General features: G+C 35.2%; 1 protein-coding gene across 1 annotated transcript; it reads right to left on the bottom strand.

Annotated features, from left to right (window-relative positions):
- On the bottom strand, nt 1–8,782 carry LOC103720053 (pyruvate dehydrogenase (acetyl-transferring) kinase, mitochondrial-like). The gene is made up of 6 exons (XM_008809580.3): nt 8,338–8,782; nt 6,723–6,981; nt 5,963–6,143; nt 5,313–5,460; nt 4,053–4,263; nt 1–434 (listed from the first exon to the last, which is right to left on the bottom strand). Exons 1-6 carry the CDS (start codon nt 8,584–8,586, stop codon nt 376–378), a joined length of 1,107 nt encoding a protein of 368 aa, XP_008807802.2. The 5' UTR covers nt 8,587–8,782; the 3' UTR covers nt 1–375.
- Nucleotides 8,783–18,645: the final 9,863 nt, after the last annotated feature.

The raw sequence follows: 18,645 nt of genomic DNA, 5'->3' as shown, positions 1-18,645 counted from the left end.
AGCACCAACCATGGAATTAGCTCATGAATTCATACTTAATTCAAGCCCTTTGCTGAATAAATCATGACACTTCACTTCCAAGGAGGCATCATCTGGATGGACTTTTAAGGTCAATGCTAAAAACTTAGAATTCCAACATGAATTGAAAATTTATTTACAGTAGCTCTTTCCTTTCCTTTGGCCCGTTCGATCTACTGAAGATGAAAGGAAAATCAGTAGATGAGAAAGGGTGAATAAGCAACCAAATTGGATGCTGCTGGTCTTTAAAATATGCATGAATCAGCTGCAAGGCCTTTAATGCTGCAACTAGAGGAAATTTACAGCCACCAAATGTGAGAAGGTTTCTAATGAGCATAAATAGAATCAGGTACAGCATCATGGAAGGGGTTCCTGTGAATCTCCGAGTCGGGACAAGTGAAGGTAAGCATCGGTTCCTGCAAAAGGAACTATCAAAGTGAGAATCTGAGCTCGAACATCAGGAAGCAATTGGAACTCAGCAGAACAAAGTTTTGTACATCAAATGGTAAGCAAATAGCATATTTTTTGGTAAAAAATGCTAATTAGGTAAACTACATGTGCTAAATGGATCTGGAAAGAAATATAAAAGGAAGTAAAAAATTGTAAAGTTATTTTATGCATCTCTATTTTAGGCCTATATTCAAAGGCAAAAGGAGGACAAAAGAAAACCACTATGTTCCCATCCTAGAGAGAGAGAGAGAGGAAACCAAGAATCTATATCGGCCTTCTTCACACCTTAAATAAATATTCATCTTGTGTTTCAATTCCTATAGATTCTGGAATCCAAATCCAAACACCATAAAACTCCAAGAGGAAATAGAGTACATAAAGAAACGAGGGAAAGAAACCTTGCCGCAGAAAAGGAACAAGTTATACCTGCATAAATCTACTATCTTTTAGCATTGACCGTAACAAATCAGCTAATAATATCCAACACCATTCTTACTGTAAAACAAACTGGAGACCACTTTTAGTTTTTGCCTATAATAATGAGACTCAAACAAAAGAAAAAATAATAGCCAATCAGTACATGCGAGAATTCTATACAGTTATCACTAGTCATCCATGGTCTAACTAATCTAAAAGCTAAAATGATGTTTTAGATAACAAGCCTACTGCATCTCAGTGCCATAATCTGAGTGTACCTATGAGGGCTAGACAACAAACCTTTCCTTGCATATCTTGACATGGAACAGAAACAAGTATAATGATGCAATTTGAGAAGCGCGATAAACTCAGCTACTAACTTGTCAGTTCCAAAATGGACATGAATGCTATCGTCAAAAGACACTTGAAGAAATTATAACAAATAATAGCAAGGATGAAAATGGCAGTGATGTCACCAAGCTCTTGATTGTCGACCACAAATGTAAACAATAAACGAGGAATGTAAATTGGAGATTTTAAACATTTAAGAATACCGAGGTTATGACCTGTGGTGGTGATTATAATGGAAGAGAAGCCTTCACTAAGAAATAGCAGCAAGTCATCACTGGATAAGTAAAAGCTTTCTTCTTTATTTTCTTTTTCCCTTTTTTCCTTTTTTTTGGTAAATATCCCTCTTTCTTTTCCTTAAATGAGCAAGACAAGCTAAATTAAATCAACATTAAGTGAGAGCCCAAAGAAGCAAGAGACAAATATCATAGAAAACTAAGGCCAGGAGGGTTAGAGCATTATCTTCACAGGCGAAAAAGCTAGAACACATAGATTGTCAGATACTGGCCAGGAAAGGACAATGTAATGAGTTGTATCCTGTATAGTCATCTTATATCTCAAGAATAGGCTTGTGAGATTCGTAAGTATTGGACTGAAGGTTAAGGGTAAGGGTTCTGCCAGAATCAAATGAAACCAGAATAGATTCTACAAGCAAACATATAGGCCAATAAATGCAGCATTGGAAGGAAATGAAAAAAATTTAAGATGCTTGTCAAAGAACAGGATTGGTCAGGAATGGGGGTTGATTTAAAATGATGGGTGATTTGGTCAAACGATTATATAAATGATCAGCAATTAATTGTCAAGATGATCCATAAAGACCAATCATGCGGTTCAATTTGAAAATGAGATGAGAATCCGTAAAAGGGTCTTCAATGGGATTAAGAAAAGGGTCGTTTTGCTAGAGAATTTAATGTCATTCTGGGATGTATAGGCTTGTGGAATGTTGCTTCAGGAAAGGATATTTTAAGTCATTTTACCATGTTGATCAATCAAAAAAAACATGTTTTCAAGATCAAACCATATTGGGATAAGGGTCACTCATGCCATCAAAATGTCTTTTTTGGTATTCTTTTCTGACTAAGCATTGCATTTTAAAATTTTAATAAGCAATTCAGGCTTTTGTAACCTAAAAGAAAAAAAATCTTATAAAATCAAATCATAGATCAGCCAGATCCCAAAAAATCTCAAGTCTTTCCAAATTATCCCACCTTCCAATCTCAGCCGAGATAATTTGGCTCTCGATCACCCAGCAAGATGACCAAGATCTTTTAAAAACCTTGAGTTGAAGACACAAGAGGGCCTCGCAAAAGTATGGATATAATATGTTAAAAAGAACTATTAAACAGCATGAAACAATAGAAACCTAAATATTCAGTGATCATTCTTTTTATAAGCTATTCTTCTATAAAAAAAATGCATATTTTCCATCAATGAAACTTAGTAAACCAACCTTTATCCCAACCACTGCAAACTGGGTTGTATCATTAGCCTAGAGATAGAGGACATCCACATTTTTCTAAGCAAAGAGGATTCATATCTGCTTTTGTCAAGATGCTCATGGAAGGATCTGAATCTGATGGTTCAAATTTTTCAGAGACTGGGAATGAAATACAAATTCCTAGAGCAAACATCTGATATTGTCCCAAAGATGATCATGATGCACTAAAAGGAAATGAGACAAGACAACTGATTGAAAGAAACAAGGTATTGTGATTTGAAGCATGGATGTGGATATTGACATAAAATGATTAGAACATGCCAACACAACAAAATTTGAAGAAATAATATACAAATACGGCAGGGATATGACAATAAATGGACTAAATTTCTTTTGCATATCTAACTATATTACATATAAAAAGCAGTAATTCTAGTCTAGTTTATTACAAATTGTATAGTTCTAAATATTCCTACCTTTTTCTTCTCTAGGCTTGCTCTCTTTCATTCATGGCCCAATGATTACCAAGGTCCAAGTTAGTTTAGACTATCATGAATTTTGATATTACTAGCCCAACCTGGCACAACCCTTTGCTCAATAGACCCAAAAAATAATGGAGACATGTCCAGGATATATCCAGAATATGTCGTTGTTGTATCAGATACCAATTTCTAGAAAAAAATATTATAAATAAATATATTCTTACAAGAAATATCTGACATGTATTAGGCTGTACCTGAGGCATATCAGTATACTATTTGTGTCATATAGGGTGCCAGACACACAGAAGTATTTGAGATATGTCCAGGATGCGTCCATAGTACTTAGTAGCAGATACTAATTTTAGAGAAACATATTCGACATTGTTTCACCATATAATGAAGAAAGCCTTCTACCCATGCAAGGATATCTATTTAAACTAGATAATCTGCAAGTGCATCTAAGGTTTCTTTGTGTCTATGCATTGCTTGGCTCCCTGTATTTTCTTTACCATGCTATTCCAATGTTTAAGGATCTCTCTAGCTCACTGGATTAGGAAATCTTTTAAAATAACAAAACTTTTAAAATAACTAATATGATAAAATTTGTAGGGAACATTAGAAGGAAAAAAAGCTTATCTGTCTATCTAACATGCATTGAAATTTAAGCGAAATGTCTTAGACATAATGTATCGATAGCTTTGCATATTTTGACCCTAAATTTTATAATGTTTTGCACCTTCTGCCCATGCAACATCTTAGTTAATCAAAGGTAGATTTATGCTGAATCGCAACAATAAAAAGAAAATTGACAGAACTTAGGCAAAGCTGAGACAAACAGCAAGCAACAGAAAGAAAGTTCTCGTCAAGCATTCAATTTAAAAAGATGATAGGCGCACCATATCCTTCCATTGATATAATTTGAAGATCACCACCAAAATATTGAGCATAAAGACGACTAATTGGAAGTCCATACCCATATCCAGCCATAGTTATCCCATCATTTAATCCACCATAATTTTCATCCAATGGGTTTTTAGCAGTACTGTAAAGATAGGTAAAAATCTTTGGAAGGCCACTTCTTGGAATGCCACCCCCTTCATCTGATATCTGTGAAACAAAATGATTGATCAGAATCCAGGACTTATAAGCATGACTGCAAAATTTTCATACAGTCATCTACTCTATGCTGCACAGACTTGATGGCTATGTTTTATGCAAAGAAGACAGGAAGCTGGTGTTAAGTAGCATACAGATATTTCATGTGGCAAGATGTAGTTGCAAGAATGGACATGTTTTATGTGAAGTACGAATATTGTGAAAATAAGTAGCATTAAAATAAGGGTTGTTGATTGACGGACAGGTCAGAGATCAAGAATATATATATATATATATATATATATATATATATATATATGTGTGTGTGTGTGTGTGTGTGTGTGTGTGTGTGTATGTGTGTATGTATGTATGTATGTATGTAACATGAAGTGGACAAGCACTTGAAAATATCTACCATTACTTGGAAAAAGAAAAGGGCTGAAAAGGGTTGAGTACCTATTCTTGGGAGTCAATACACCATACAAGATGGTGAACAAGAACTTTAGTAGACCTTTTGCATGCTCAAGGAATGGTATCCATTTATGTGCCTTCTAATGCACAAAGTGGTAAACAAAGAACATCAGGGGATCAATTCTCAAGAACATCTTTCTGACCAAACATGATCGTTGAAGACAAAATATTAGTGAAGACTGCTTTAGTCATAAAACCAATCAACAACCAAAAGTATGCGAAGGTGCAGTACTTCCTTGTCTATGTACAGTTTCTTATGAGAAGAGGACAATAAAAGTATTGGTAAACTATGTCACGAACTGGGAAAAAAAAAGACTAATTAAAGTTAGTTTGCATTTGAACTTTTTCATGCTTTAAATTTGCAAAGATATAGAGTTCTAACCAAATAAACAACATGAAAAAAGAAATGATATGAATATTAGCATATTTAAAGGTGCAAGTGTGAAGGTATGTTACTTAAAACAGGGAAAAATACCTCAAAGTTTGAAAAAATCTGTGCTTCTAGAGTTGTGCCATCAATCTTGTGATTATCAGGTTTGATTAAGTAGCAAGACAAGAATAGCAGGTACCAGCAATTAATAGAGGCATACCTTTATCGTGACATCTTCTATTCCATCAGCAACTATAATTCTGATAGGAGGGACATGTTTGTCAGAATCCGGAAATCGTTCCTGAACCGCACGTAATGAGTTCTTGACCAACTCAAACACCATGAGGTGCAAATGTGATGGAACATATCTGCATTTTAAGTGGAACAAAAAGTAGAAATCCAAATTACTTAATGCATTTCATGCCTGTAAAATGCTCACATAGTGCAGAAAATTCATTAGGAAAAGTCAATTTGGGCATTTTACAAGTACAATGGTTGAAAGATCGATTGTGTTCTTCATGCATAGGCACGGAGTAGATTTAGAAATTATTCTTTGACGTGATTAAACATCTGTTTGCCACTGTAAACAGAAAACAAAATTGATGCATGAGAAGAGATATACAGTTCTACATTTATTCCCCTCTTGCATGACCTCACATGGATGCTAAGGTAATGCTGGAAGGATCTCTTATCAATGCCAAATTCATATAATCCAAATATCTGGCACAGCAAATTTATCCGAGTGGAAAGCACAGCACATTCCAACTGTGCAGTGATTTTGTAAGTATGCTAGCATAGCTCCCAAAGAGATAACAATAGGTAAGAACATAATCATTATAGTTATTTGCTAAAAATACAAATGATACTTACGGAAACGTGAAACTAGGATCTCCATAAATGTTAACTTCAGGAGCACTCCCATATTCCCGTAAACACATACTGCGGGCATCCTCACTAGCAGCTTGGGCCATCAGCATCGGAGAAATTCTAGTGTTTATTAGACCAATACAGCCAGGTGCTGGGTCAGGATCATGTAAAGCCACATGCTGCCCTGAATTTTCACAGAGAACAAAGTTTTCTTAGTATAATACTAATATATATTTCTCATTGATGTTTACCAAGCATGTCCTCTAATTTGAGGTGGACTAGAATACGGCTGACTGGATCTCAACTCAGAACTAGTCAGGTCCAAATTAAACTATGGGGTTCCACATCAATAATTTGAGCCATTGAACAAGATCTACTACCTATAAACTGCTTACACACTGAAATCATGTGATTGGAAGACCGCTAACTTACGTATTAAATGGTCAAAAAATATGTATTGTTTCATATTATTGAAACTATCTAATTTTGACCTCTTTATGCATAGGCTAAGGGTCACCAAATCACATAATTATAGTTTAGAGATAGCAGATCACATCCAAAAGCTCAAAACATCAATGTAGGAACCCCATCGTCCAATCAAGACCTAAACGGATCAGAGTTAAAATTAGGTCGACTAGATTCTAGTCCCCCTCCCTCTAATTTCTTCTAAGATTTCATCGTACCGAGAACTAGTCAACAAGAGTGCAGTAAAATACCAAATACCAAAACTTACAAAAGTAATGGGAAGCAAAATTGTACTAACCTATAAGCATACGGATGCCAATCCTCGACATGTAAAAACGATTAAGAAATTCATGGATTTCTTCTAGATCTGTTGGCACAACCTTGGGGTTCAAACCTTTCTTCAGCTGTTGTACACCTAGAGCCATTGCTGGTACCACGTTATTATGCCTAACTTTGATCATCTTGATCATTTCAGTGAAAGCCAGCTCGTCACTTGTGTCCTTGATTTCTGGAAAAGATCGAAGATCACGAAAAGAATCCAGATACCAATCTCTCACCTTTAAAAAGTCAAGAGATCAATTAGTTTTAAGCATGACACTTTCAATAGAGAACTACATATTTAAAAAAAATAAAAAAATAAAAAAAAATAGTATCATATTCAACATACTATCCAATAGATGGAAGGCCATAATGATTTCTGAAATTAAGAAAAAAAAATTCCGCAGCAAGGGATTGAACAAGTTATCAAAATCTATGAGGATTACTAGAGCAACAGAGATAGTAACATGACACAAGGCTATACGGCAAATACATTCATTCACAAATTTGACACGAGATGTAGGAGCAATCAAAACATGCCTACAAAGTAGTGTTTTTTTCGGTTTCACTCTGCACAAATACCTTGCTGTAAGAGAGGTTAGAGGATACAGCTCGTATGCAAATGTGGTGAACTTAAAGCATTATCTGATGCATCAAAAACCAGACTATAAATGCAGCATTGATCCCAAAAGCCACGAGACAACAGATACTGCCCAAGAACTGCTCATTTTTTATGAAATCCAAATTGAACTACTGAAATAACCCATGTCTGACAGTGCCATTGAGATCCAAAGCACACAGAAGAAAGTAAAACTGAAAATAATCGAATATAAGCACTTTAACAGTCTGTATCCAGTCTATGAATGAGCACAGAATGCTCCAAAATTATCGAACACTGACAGACTAGCAATTCAGTTTGGCAGAATTAACATAAATCAGAAGAAAAAAAACCATGTGAACGTAAATGCAGAGATTTCTTCCAGAAACAAACAGAGCACAGAATGAGCACAGAATGCTCCAAAATTATCGAACACTGACAGACTAGCAATTCAGTTTGGCAGAATTAACATAAATCAGAAGAAAAAAAACCATGTGAACGTAAATGCAGAGATTTCTTCCAGAAACAAACAGAGCACAGAAAGCATACTCTATGAAATATTGTTACCTTCAAAAATCAAGCTACATTATCTCACCCATATAAATTCTTACAGCTCTTCACCAACCATAGTTGTTATTTTAAGTATCTATAGCCCCAAAAAACTTCCGAAAACTAGAACAATTGAACAAAGGATGCTTTATGAATCAAAATCATCTGCAAACCAAAGGCGAATTTGGAGGTCACAAATCGAAAGATCAGAACTTGTATGAAAATCCACATAATAATGCTGCAAAAACAAGAAATCATTCCGAATTCAACACAAAAAAGAAAATACGAAACAAACTTCGCATATTACTCCAAAAATCAAAATACGTAACAAAAATCCACGCTTTCATCGAACACCAACATCTTCAAACGCTTTTAACACCAAAATCTGCCCCAAAAAATGCACTAAAAGACACCAAAAAAATCTATCGAGATGAAACATATCATATACCTTCAAGACGGCTGGCTTCTTGGACAACCCAAAGGGCAGACTCTCCAACTCAATGGACCTCCTCGCGATCCTTATCGGGAGTTCCTTTTGGAGGAATTGGGCCGAGATGAGGAGATTCTTCTCCGTCGGCCGGGCACCGAACTCCATCATATACCTCAAACTCACTCCCGTCTGCTTCATCGCCCCCCATCTCTGCACTTCCTCCACGAACGCCTTCGAGAACGACTCCGCCGCCTTCCCCACCGCCATGGTGATCTCCCCTCCTACGACGACGACGAAGAAAGAAACGAAACAAAATACAAGGAGAAAATTCGCGATGGGGGAGACGAAAACGGCATCGAGATCTCTCTCAGAGAGAACGAGCAACACGAGAGGGACAAAAGGCGAGACCGAGAGCGAGAAGCGAGAGAGAGCGCGAGACAGCGAAGGCGGTAAGAATAACGATCACGAGAGAAGTGCATAAAACGGAGGAGACCACGAGGGAGATGTCTTTAATTATATGTTTTATTCTTTTACTATTTTTAAATCTCTCATATAACGGACTTTAAGCAGAGTTAGATCCTATAACCAAGGGGATTACGGTGCGATTACGGAGTGGGTTACGAAATGGATTGGAATCGAAGAGTTGATAAGGAGAGGTCCTTAAGGATAATTTTGATAACTTAATTTGGTTTCTTTTTACTATTTTTCACTCTCTGTTGTAACGGACGTTACCTGGAGTTGGGTTTAGTAACCGCAATGTGAACGGTGGGGCCCGTCCCGGGTGCGAACTACACGTGGGAAAGGAAGGAGGCGTCCGTTTCTTAGGCAGGGAGAGATGGTAGGATCAGCTGTTGTGCAGGGAGGACAGGATTAATTGGAAGAAGCAAAAGGGATGCATGAGATGGCTGATGATCTCTCATTTGGTTGATGAATTCTTTATTCCTTGTATCTTGTCATATATAACCCTGCATTCAGTCACCAATACATTGGAAAAAAAAAAAAAGTAAAAAAATTCATATGTGTAGAATTGAGATAACCTTATCTGAGTTCTTTGTAATAAAATCAAGTTTAGAAACTATTTTAAAATATTGATTTTGAAATTTGCTATCTTAGAAATTTGTTGCTCATAGTTGTCTAAATTTTTGTGGTATGGTCTAGATCTTCATGTTTAGGATTTAATTGTGATAGCAGTTTTCATACAATTGTTAGATGATAAGACCATTCAAGATTTTTGCAGTATGCATTGAATGTGTCAAAATCTAGGATAGAAACTAAATTATACACATGTATTGCAAGCTTTCAATGGCATACATTAAATGTGCCAAAATCTAGGATGGTTTGGTATGTGCACTTATATTTTTAATTAATGTGCCTTTTGTTCCGCCCCATGTAATAAAAAGTAAATTATGCAAATATTTCGGTTACAAAAGGTAAAAAGTAGGGAGAGAGAAAACAGAGATGGTCAAAAAAAAAAAAGGAAGCAGATATTTTTGGAGTAAAATTACAAGATAAAATCCAATTAACTAGGCAAAATTATCCATGAAAGATATGTGATTGCTAAGTTAATTTCTAATATTTGGCTACATACGGAAGTCAAATGTCAGCTAACGTCCGCCCAACAATCATAATGCAATTTTTATGATGGGGCCTAGTTGAATGTAAATCCCTTATCATCATTACTTCCACATCCATATCCATTTAGTATATTCAGAATTTCACACATTAGCTGTGATTTTTATGGTGTTTTCAATATGTATCGCAAGGCAAATGAATTGGTAAAGTCATTGGCTATTAGAGAGTTAGACATCAAGCGAAGTGACTTCCACTTGGCCCTAATGATCAAAATCAATGCCTAGAGGGGTCGGCCTGGATCTTTTTTTGTATTGTAGGTCATACCATACATTCAATCACTCATTTGCCTGGATCATATGGCTATTTTAAGCACCAAAGAGTATTAAGATTTTTTTTCTTTATCATTTTTATGGTTTAGGGGATAAATGGTTGGATCTCCTATCTTTAGGCATCTTTGTTTTGTTTGTTAGCTATTTACAAATTTGTTAGATAAATACTCATTTATCTATCTATAAATTTCATATGAAATTTCATAAGGTACATATATGACATGATGCCAAAACCTTTTAATCTTCCGAACCTCCCTGAATAGTAAAAAACAATATTTACAAGTGATTAGCTTGCTCCCTTCAATTTGGCTAGATTTTCTAGCATGCCTCACTTGTAGGACCAAGAAAGGCATTTATATATCTAAATTGTCGTACCAAGAGACACTCTGTTCATGGCATTCAAGAACCATATAAAGATCCTATCCAAGGATATTAATTTGAGGTTCATGAATCCCAAATTGAAAAAATCTCAAAAGACATGGTTTTTCCAACTCCTACATAGAAATATTAACTAGCCACAGTTCTCTATAATATATTTACACCAATTTGTATACTAGATTCAAACCCCACACCTGAACACATGGCCTTTTCATTTTTCAAAACAATAAAGATTTGGTCTTTTCATTTTCCAAACAAAGTAGACTTAGTTTTAGGCATGTCAATGGAGCAGAATCTAGGGTTTGTGAGAAACAAAAACCAAACTCGAAATCCACCACCAATCACCAAAACCAAATGATTTTATAATAAAAAATTATAACCACCACCTAGAAAAACTACAAAATTGATACTGAAACCCAAAAACTAAAAATCATTTAACTTTTTTTATTCATTTCAAAATTTTCATATATCAATATCCAAAATAAAGATATCATTTATAATTTTTATATAATTCATACTAACTTAACTAATAAATATGTTCAAAAATAATAACACAACCATCCAACAAACTTAATAATTCTAAAATAATAACACAACTATTAAGCAAACTCAATAGTTATAAAATAGTAATATGGCCATCCAACAAATGCAATAATTCAAATTAAAACCAGCGGAAGGAAAAAGACACACCTTTCTAATCTCTAGGGTTAGTCCATTTAGTTATTTACCCATCCCTGATCTATGAATAATCCATATTGAACGGGATAGAGGGCTAGGATTTATGCTAAATATAAATGAGACCAAGAGATGTCATGTATACTCAATTTCGGGTTTGATGTCTAAGTTCGGTTTTAGGTTGAATTTCAGATCAGGTTCCGATCAAGGAATTCACTGAAATTGAAATGGAAACGTAATGGTTTTTAAATTTTAAAACCATCACCAAAACTATCCCTATTTAATTTTGGGCAAAATCGTTTCCAATTCAGGGATGGATAAAATATTCAAATATCCATCCTCGTTGACATCCTTACTTGGCTTTTCATTTTCCAGCAAACTAGATGTAAAACCAAAAAGAGTAAACTATTTTAAAATTCATTTTGAAAGCATAAATCCAACATTATTATCATGTAAACTTCATGCCTCCCTACAAACAAAAAAAAAAAAATATTTCTGCATAAGGATACATACTAACTGTTAAAAAAAATTATTATTTTCATTTGAAAAGATTCAAAATTGTGTATTCTTTCTTATTTAATAATTCCACATTGCCTGAGTTGAAGACGGCATGAGAAAGTCTTATTTATGCCATCTCTATTTTACGGGTTGACAACCTAATCTTGGAAAGAGACTCTAGGACAGTGATATCTTGGCTTAGCACAAGGATAGAACACCCTAATGTCCACCTCCTGTTACTGTTTGACATTCAGAGACTCATTGCTAGCTACATATATTGTCTGGTCAAACATACTTATAGGGAGGGCAGCAACATGGTTGATTGGGTGGCAACCTACATGGCGAAGCATACTGGCAATGTGATATAGGAGTCTGTATTAGAGCTACCCCAACAACTCCAAGGCTTGATTGTGATGGATGCTTCTCATTGTATTTATTTTAGGGCTTTGTAATGAAGCCAGGTTACAGGCACATAAAAAAAAGGGTTAAATTAAGTAGACTTGCATTTATTGAAATATAGGAGTTCCTAACCTAAGTTGTTGGCCTGGCAAGCCACAGATACATACATTCACTCGTCTTAGCCATGTGCATGGCTTGCATACCATTTGCGGCATAAACATGCACACTAGATTAATTTCTCCAACATATTGGAAGCCTTACAATTTTCATAAAATCATTTGACATGCTTTGAATATTTTTTTATTTGTAATTTTACTATATTTTTTTTAAAAATAGTTTCCAACAATCTAAGAATGAATCTCTATGCATATCTTAATATTTGCATGCTTAAGGTTCTAATATATTTTCTAATTATAAAGTTTGTCATCCGAATATTGTTATTATTTAATTTTATAAACTGATTTATGCTATTAAACAACTGATTCAATAATTCCTTCCTAGTTAGAGATCCTTTGAATCTTTTACATATCACTTTTAGAAACAAAATCCACCAAAACCTGCTGCTCTGAAAGTTGTGCAGAAAACTAGTTCAAACTTTCAAAAAAAAAATTCTAAATTTGCTGCTCTAAAATTTAGGAAGAAATTATTATGTCAAATTTAAACAATGCAGAAATCTCTAAAATAATTTTTTGAACTGAAAACCAATTATAACAACTACTTAGAAAATCATGCAAAAGTCTAATTTTTTGTTGGTATAAAAATTATTTTCTTTATTTTTGTAATCTAGACTAGAATAATATTAGTGTATTTAAAGTATTTAATACTTTGTTGAAAAACACTTAAATGCACTTCATTGAGTTTTAGTTACTCTATTCAAAATTTTAAAACCTACACATTAAAGTGTATATTTTGGCACTTAATTGCCATCCTGCTTTAGAATAATTGCTTTCATTTAATATAATTGTTTAGTGCACTATTTATTCAATATTGTTGTTATCATTTAATTATTTGCTCTTTTAATTAGTGCACTTATTATATTTTAAAAGTTTAAGACCCTATTTGCTTTTTTTATTTTTTTAAAAAATAAAAATATGAAATATGATGCAGAAAATATGTTTGGTTACCTTACTTCTAAATTTTTTAAACAACTTTTGTTATTGCTGAAAAATGGAAGTGAAAAATTTTTGCGTTCACTTTTTTTTTTAAAAACTGGGTTTTTAGCCCTCTTCTCTTAGCATCTCTTCCTTCGCTCTACCTTGCTCTTGGCCCTGTGGCCCACTCAACTGCACCGACCTCTCAAGCCTCACCGGTCGCCTCTCCTCTTGACACCAAGCTCTCCTTACTCTTCCTCACTCTTGGCCATGCTGCTGGCCCCATCCCCCTCCCTCTCTCTCATCCCCAGACTTAACCCTGTAAACCTTATTTTGCCGAGCCCATTAATCAACAAATATTTCATAAAATGTTTTTTTTTTATGATCATAGTGCCATGCTCCAACTCCAAAACATGACACATCTATGCTACAGGAGGGCACTGTCGACAACAACACGAAGCCAACGATAGCAATCTGTATAAAAAGTCAAACCACAAAAAGTATAAAAGGTTTCCAATATCTTCTAACAATTAAATAAGGAATCAAGTTGCTAGTATAGAGCTTCTAAATCCTCAAAATACAAATGTTCAAAATCCTAGAATTTCAAAATCCATAGATCATCAACTACAAGTCCGTAATATTATAATTAATTAACAAACTATAAGTGCAAAAGCTTCTAAGCTTGCTAGTATGAACTTCGAAGCCTAAATCACTTTCTACTCCTAGTTTCCTTTCTCATTTGAAAAGATATAGAGAAGAGTGAGCTACACAGTTTTGTAAGCAAATCTCACACTATCTTATTGAATTAAGCATAGATTTTACAAAGCTCAATAAACCATTTAAAGAATAATCTTTATTAAAAATAGAATATCTCATAGTAATAATATAATAAACCAAGTCAGAAAATTAGTTATATTTTCTTAGAAGCATAAACCATGTAAAGTTGATAAATATGGTTACAAGTTCAAAACATGACCCAAGTCATAAAAGTTTTGTCATCTAGCCAGGTCATAGTATAAAACATTGCTTTCATATATAATGCTAAGGTCATTTTTTATCACAAATCAAAATTTTGAATTCATGTTCCAATACCCTTGGGGGAGCCATATAAGAACTTTATACCCATTGTCGAGGCAGTATGGAACTAACTCCAGCCGAGGCAGTATGGAACTAGCTCCAGGTGTTGACCCACCACCACTTATAAAAGTTATACATAGCTATCTGAGAGCCTTTAAAATAGTTACATTTTTTAAAATATTTATTTTTTAAATCATATTATTTTAAAAAATATTTTTTTCTTAAAATATATATAAACTAATAGGTTGAAGAAACTAAAAGATATTATAGACCTCATAATTCATAAATAAATCATTAACAATAAAACAATCATGAAACCATTCTTTTTATGACAAAACATAATTTCATAATATCATATGCTTAATGCTTCATTTAGAAAAAATATAGAATCATCAATATCAAACATCATCCATGGCTTTTACAAAGTTTTAATCATTGAAAAAGACTTGTTCAAAAACTGGTAAGGAGCATGAGTGTTCCTTATCTTCTTTCACCTTGAAACCTTAAAATTCAACTAAGCAAATCAATCAAACCTATTCAAAGCCCAGTTAATCTATATTCAACTATTTTAAACTTAAATACATGATAAGAAACTCGAGAGAACCGAAAATATGTCAAAATTGGGCAAAACAACAAAACTTGGGATACCACAGGGGGGGAGAGGAGAAGGAGCAGAGAGAAAATGAGAGGGAGGCATGAAGTGGAGAGTCTAGTTCGGGCCTCTCTTAGGGAAGAGGAGAAGGAAGAAGAAGATTTAGTGGTGACTAATGGTGGCACTGGTAGTTTGCAACCAAAAAAACCATGATCAAAGAGGTGGCGACGGTGGCAGGTGATGCCGGAACCCAATGAAATTATGGAAAATAGGGCTTAGGCAAATAGAGGATTGAAGGGGATTTCTAGTGTTAGTTTGAGCCTCGATTCACTCACCAACAATGGGACTATATGCTTGGTCACAGAGGTCATGAGGTGGAGATCGACTAGCAAGGAAAAGGGAGCAGAAGTCATGGAGCGATTGTGGAATAGAGGAGTCTATAGGCCATCATTTTCGATGAAATCCAAGCCAGTGGCGCACTACAAAATCAGGAGGGGGAAGAGAGAGAGTTGGAGGGAGAAAAAGCTGCTCCATTACCTCATCTCCCGTGAGAATCGGCTGCGGCAGCAGTGAGCACAGAAACAGAGCACGACAGAGAGAATCCAAAGAAAAAGAGGGGAGAAGAAGAACAACAAGATAGGCTGGGGCGCGGCCTCATAGGAAACAATGGTTGGGGTCAGATAGCGGACGAGGTCCCCCACTCACCTCGTCGGAGTTTGAGAAGGAGAGGGAGTCTATTTCCATCTTGAACATAGACTTTACCCCAACTATTATTGGTAGGCTTTTAAAATATAACTTTTTTTGACACATACAATATAGCCATTTAATATATTTTTTAATAAATTAATATATAGTTTTTAGAATATAATGTTTCCAATAATAGAATTTAAGTAGAAAAGAATTGCATCTATGCTAATCCTTTTTACTCAGCAACGATATCTTCTGAATTTGTTAGAATACATCTACTACTATTTTTTCTAAACATACTACTAGAAAAGTATACATGGGCTAAAATGAGAAATATAGTTATGATAATAATACATGGTAAAGTTTAACAGCTGCAAAGTACTCATCATGAATCTAGCTTCTTCCGCATGGCAAAGTTATACTTTATTTTGCCTTCACTAGTCTAAACTTCCTTCTTAGGAGAACAATGTTCCCATTTAATATAACCATCCTATGTTTTAATGTAAAATTCATGTCATTTGATAGTTTACAAAAATAGTCTCTTCCATTCCTATCATCCTCAAACACAAGAAGATATTAGATAAATAGAGAGTTAGAAACCCTTAAGCATTTCTGCGGGCCCTAAGGTGTATCGGATTTGGGTCGGTTAGGTCGGGTCATAGGGTAGGAAACCCAAAATTGCCCTAAAAATTAAATAGGTCAGGTCGGGTCAGAATTTAGTAAACCCAGATCTAACTCAAAAAATAGAATGGGTCCAATTTTAGAATCCAACCCATCCCCATGGATTATTTAAATCGGGTCGAATCGGGTCTAACCAGGCCGTGTTGGGTTGGGTTGCGGGTCAACCCTACCCATTTGCGGCCTTAGTTACCATATTGTTAATGTGTAGCTGACCATTACTATATAGTTAAGACATATCACGCCAAATTAGGTAACAAACTCATATTCAACCCCATGTAAAAGGGGTAGCTCGGAGATCCTCAAGTAAGCTCATTTTAGAGATTTCTGTATAAATTTTCTTTCTTCCACACTATTGCTCTAAGTATTCTGTCTTAACTATCATAGGGTCCCCTATCAGAAGCTTTCTAGCAAGTGGACTCTTGCAGATTGGTCTTGATGGCGACCAATTTTTACTCACCTCGATCCCCCGACCCTACTTCTCTTTGATTCTCACCGACCTTAGAGCACACCGAGCGGCAACCGACCTCGGCTCAGAATTTAGTAGTAACAATCAGTACAAGTACATAGTGCATAGTTTTCTAGTTTTTTCTAATATAATGAATTATATACATGTGTGCGTTCCTTAGATACCATGAACTCATAAGTGTAGAGATCCATAAAAAGTTAGAGAGACTTGAAGGAGAGAATGACTCAAAAAGGAGAAGGAAGACTACATGGATGTGAGAGATGACTTGATAAGGAAGAGAACGGATGAAGAAGCTTGATGAGGAAGAAATAAGATGCTACACACTTTTTTTTTGATTTTTTTTAGACGAATAACGACTCCATTAGTAGACGAATTTTTTGACCTTCAAGCTTTTTTTTTTAATACCATTACTAGGAGAAATGTGGAAAAAAAAAAGCCCACTCTATTTTTTTTTTCTATGGTGCGCGCCACATATGATTTTTCTTCCCATTTGACTCCATTTATTTTGTATAGAATATTCCAACTTATTTTAGTAAAAGAAAAAATCATTTATATCTCATATATTCTATGGACTAGTTTTGTTTGTAGGAAGAATTTTACTTTATTGGAATATATTTTGTGGATAGCCGATGGCTGGATATAATATATATAGAAAACTAATTTTGGCATATCTGATTGATCACGAAGAAGTGGCATTAGAAGCACATTTTATAAAATAAATTATATTTGGTTGAGTATCTATTTTTTTAAAAAATTATGTAGAATATTTTTTATATTTTTAATAAATTGACAGCATGGAAAAGAAGATACAAGTTACTAAAATTAAAGGTAGAAAAAAAATTATCTTAAGAATCCTATGAGAAACGGGTTTCATATATGCGACATGGATATCTATTTTTCATACGAGGTCTATTTTTATTTAAAATTTTTATTCAAATATAAGCCCTTTTTTTTCGTTGGCCATATTTTCTCTCGTTCTCTTTATGCAAACGAAACGAGTACTATATACCACCGACGTGGTAGCACGGTGGGAACGGAGCTTTGATTCCACCGAAGTGGCTAAGGTGGAGTCGCTATCTGGTCTGTCGGATGCTTAGATGGTGCTGGTGTGACGTATTTATACGTGAGTTTCCTACGGGTCGGAAAGGGTATGAGTAAAATTTGTCTACTTGCATCGAATATTCTCTAATGGGGGGGCCTGGTGGGGGTTGCTATACGGGTGAGGTTCTCCTCACTCCCTTCTTTCCTTTTTTTTTTTTTTTTTTTTTCCCAAAAAAAAAGAGAAGAGAGTAGTATATATACTTTGACCTTCATGATCAGTAAAACATTGGAAACCTAATGCGATTTCAAACCCAGATCCCGACCCAAACCCAGATCCCGACCCCGGAGCATTCGCTTCGCAGCGAGGAAAGACGGGTGGCGGGTCTCTTTTATTCACGTCTAAGGGTGGGCCCCACAGCTCACATGGTCGTTGGCTCGTGACCCCACACGACAGCTCGTTCCACCTCACTCGCACCCTGTCATCTGTCCCTTTCTGCCATGTCGCTCCCAATCCTTTCCCACGGCGCTAGAACCCGCAGCGAAATCCGGTTTATTTGGTGGCAAAACGGGAAATTCGACTCTGATTTACTGATTGTGAATCGGTTCAACCGGGTCCGTAATGGTCCGGGGAAAATAAAGTAAGACGCGGTTCCAAAGATTAAAAATATCACCCTTTCACCGTAATCGCGATTTCCATCCGAATCTCCACACCTTACCATCCATCCGATCGAAAAATCCAAATTTTATATTATGCGAAACCGTAAAACAGCTGTTACAACGCGTGACATGTACCGCAAGCAGACTGGCCCCTTAAAAATATTTTTTTAAAAAATTAATTTT

Source organism: Phoenix dactylifera, chromosome 13 (assembly GCF_009389715.1).
Source record: "Phoenix dactylifera cultivar Barhee BC4 chromosome 13, palm_55x_up_171113_PBpolish2nd_filt_p, whole genome shotgun sequence".
Taxonomy (NCBI): domain Eukaryota; kingdom Viridiplantae; phylum Streptophyta; class Magnoliopsida; order Arecales; family Arecaceae; genus Phoenix; species Phoenix dactylifera.
The sequence above is the reverse complement of the archived record's forward strand: the minus strand, read 5'-3'. Positions and strand labels throughout refer to the sequence as shown.

What these genes read in the sequence shown, in the direction of transcription:
- LOC103720053 (XM_008809580.3), bottom strand. Translation starts at nt 8,586, where the DNA reads ATGGCGGTGGGGAAGGCGGCGGAGTCGTTCTCGAAGGCGTTCGTGGAG. An exon ending in GATCCTAGTTTCACGTTTCC is followed by an intron (nt 5,461 to 5,962) that starts GTAAGTATCATT and finishes CTTAAAATGCAG; the next exon opens with ATATGTTCCATCACATTTGC. An exon ending in TATATCAATGGAAGGATATG is followed by an intron (nt 435 to 4,052) that starts GTGCGCCTATCA and finishes TTCCTTTTGCAG; the next exon opens with GAACCGATGCTTACCTTCAC.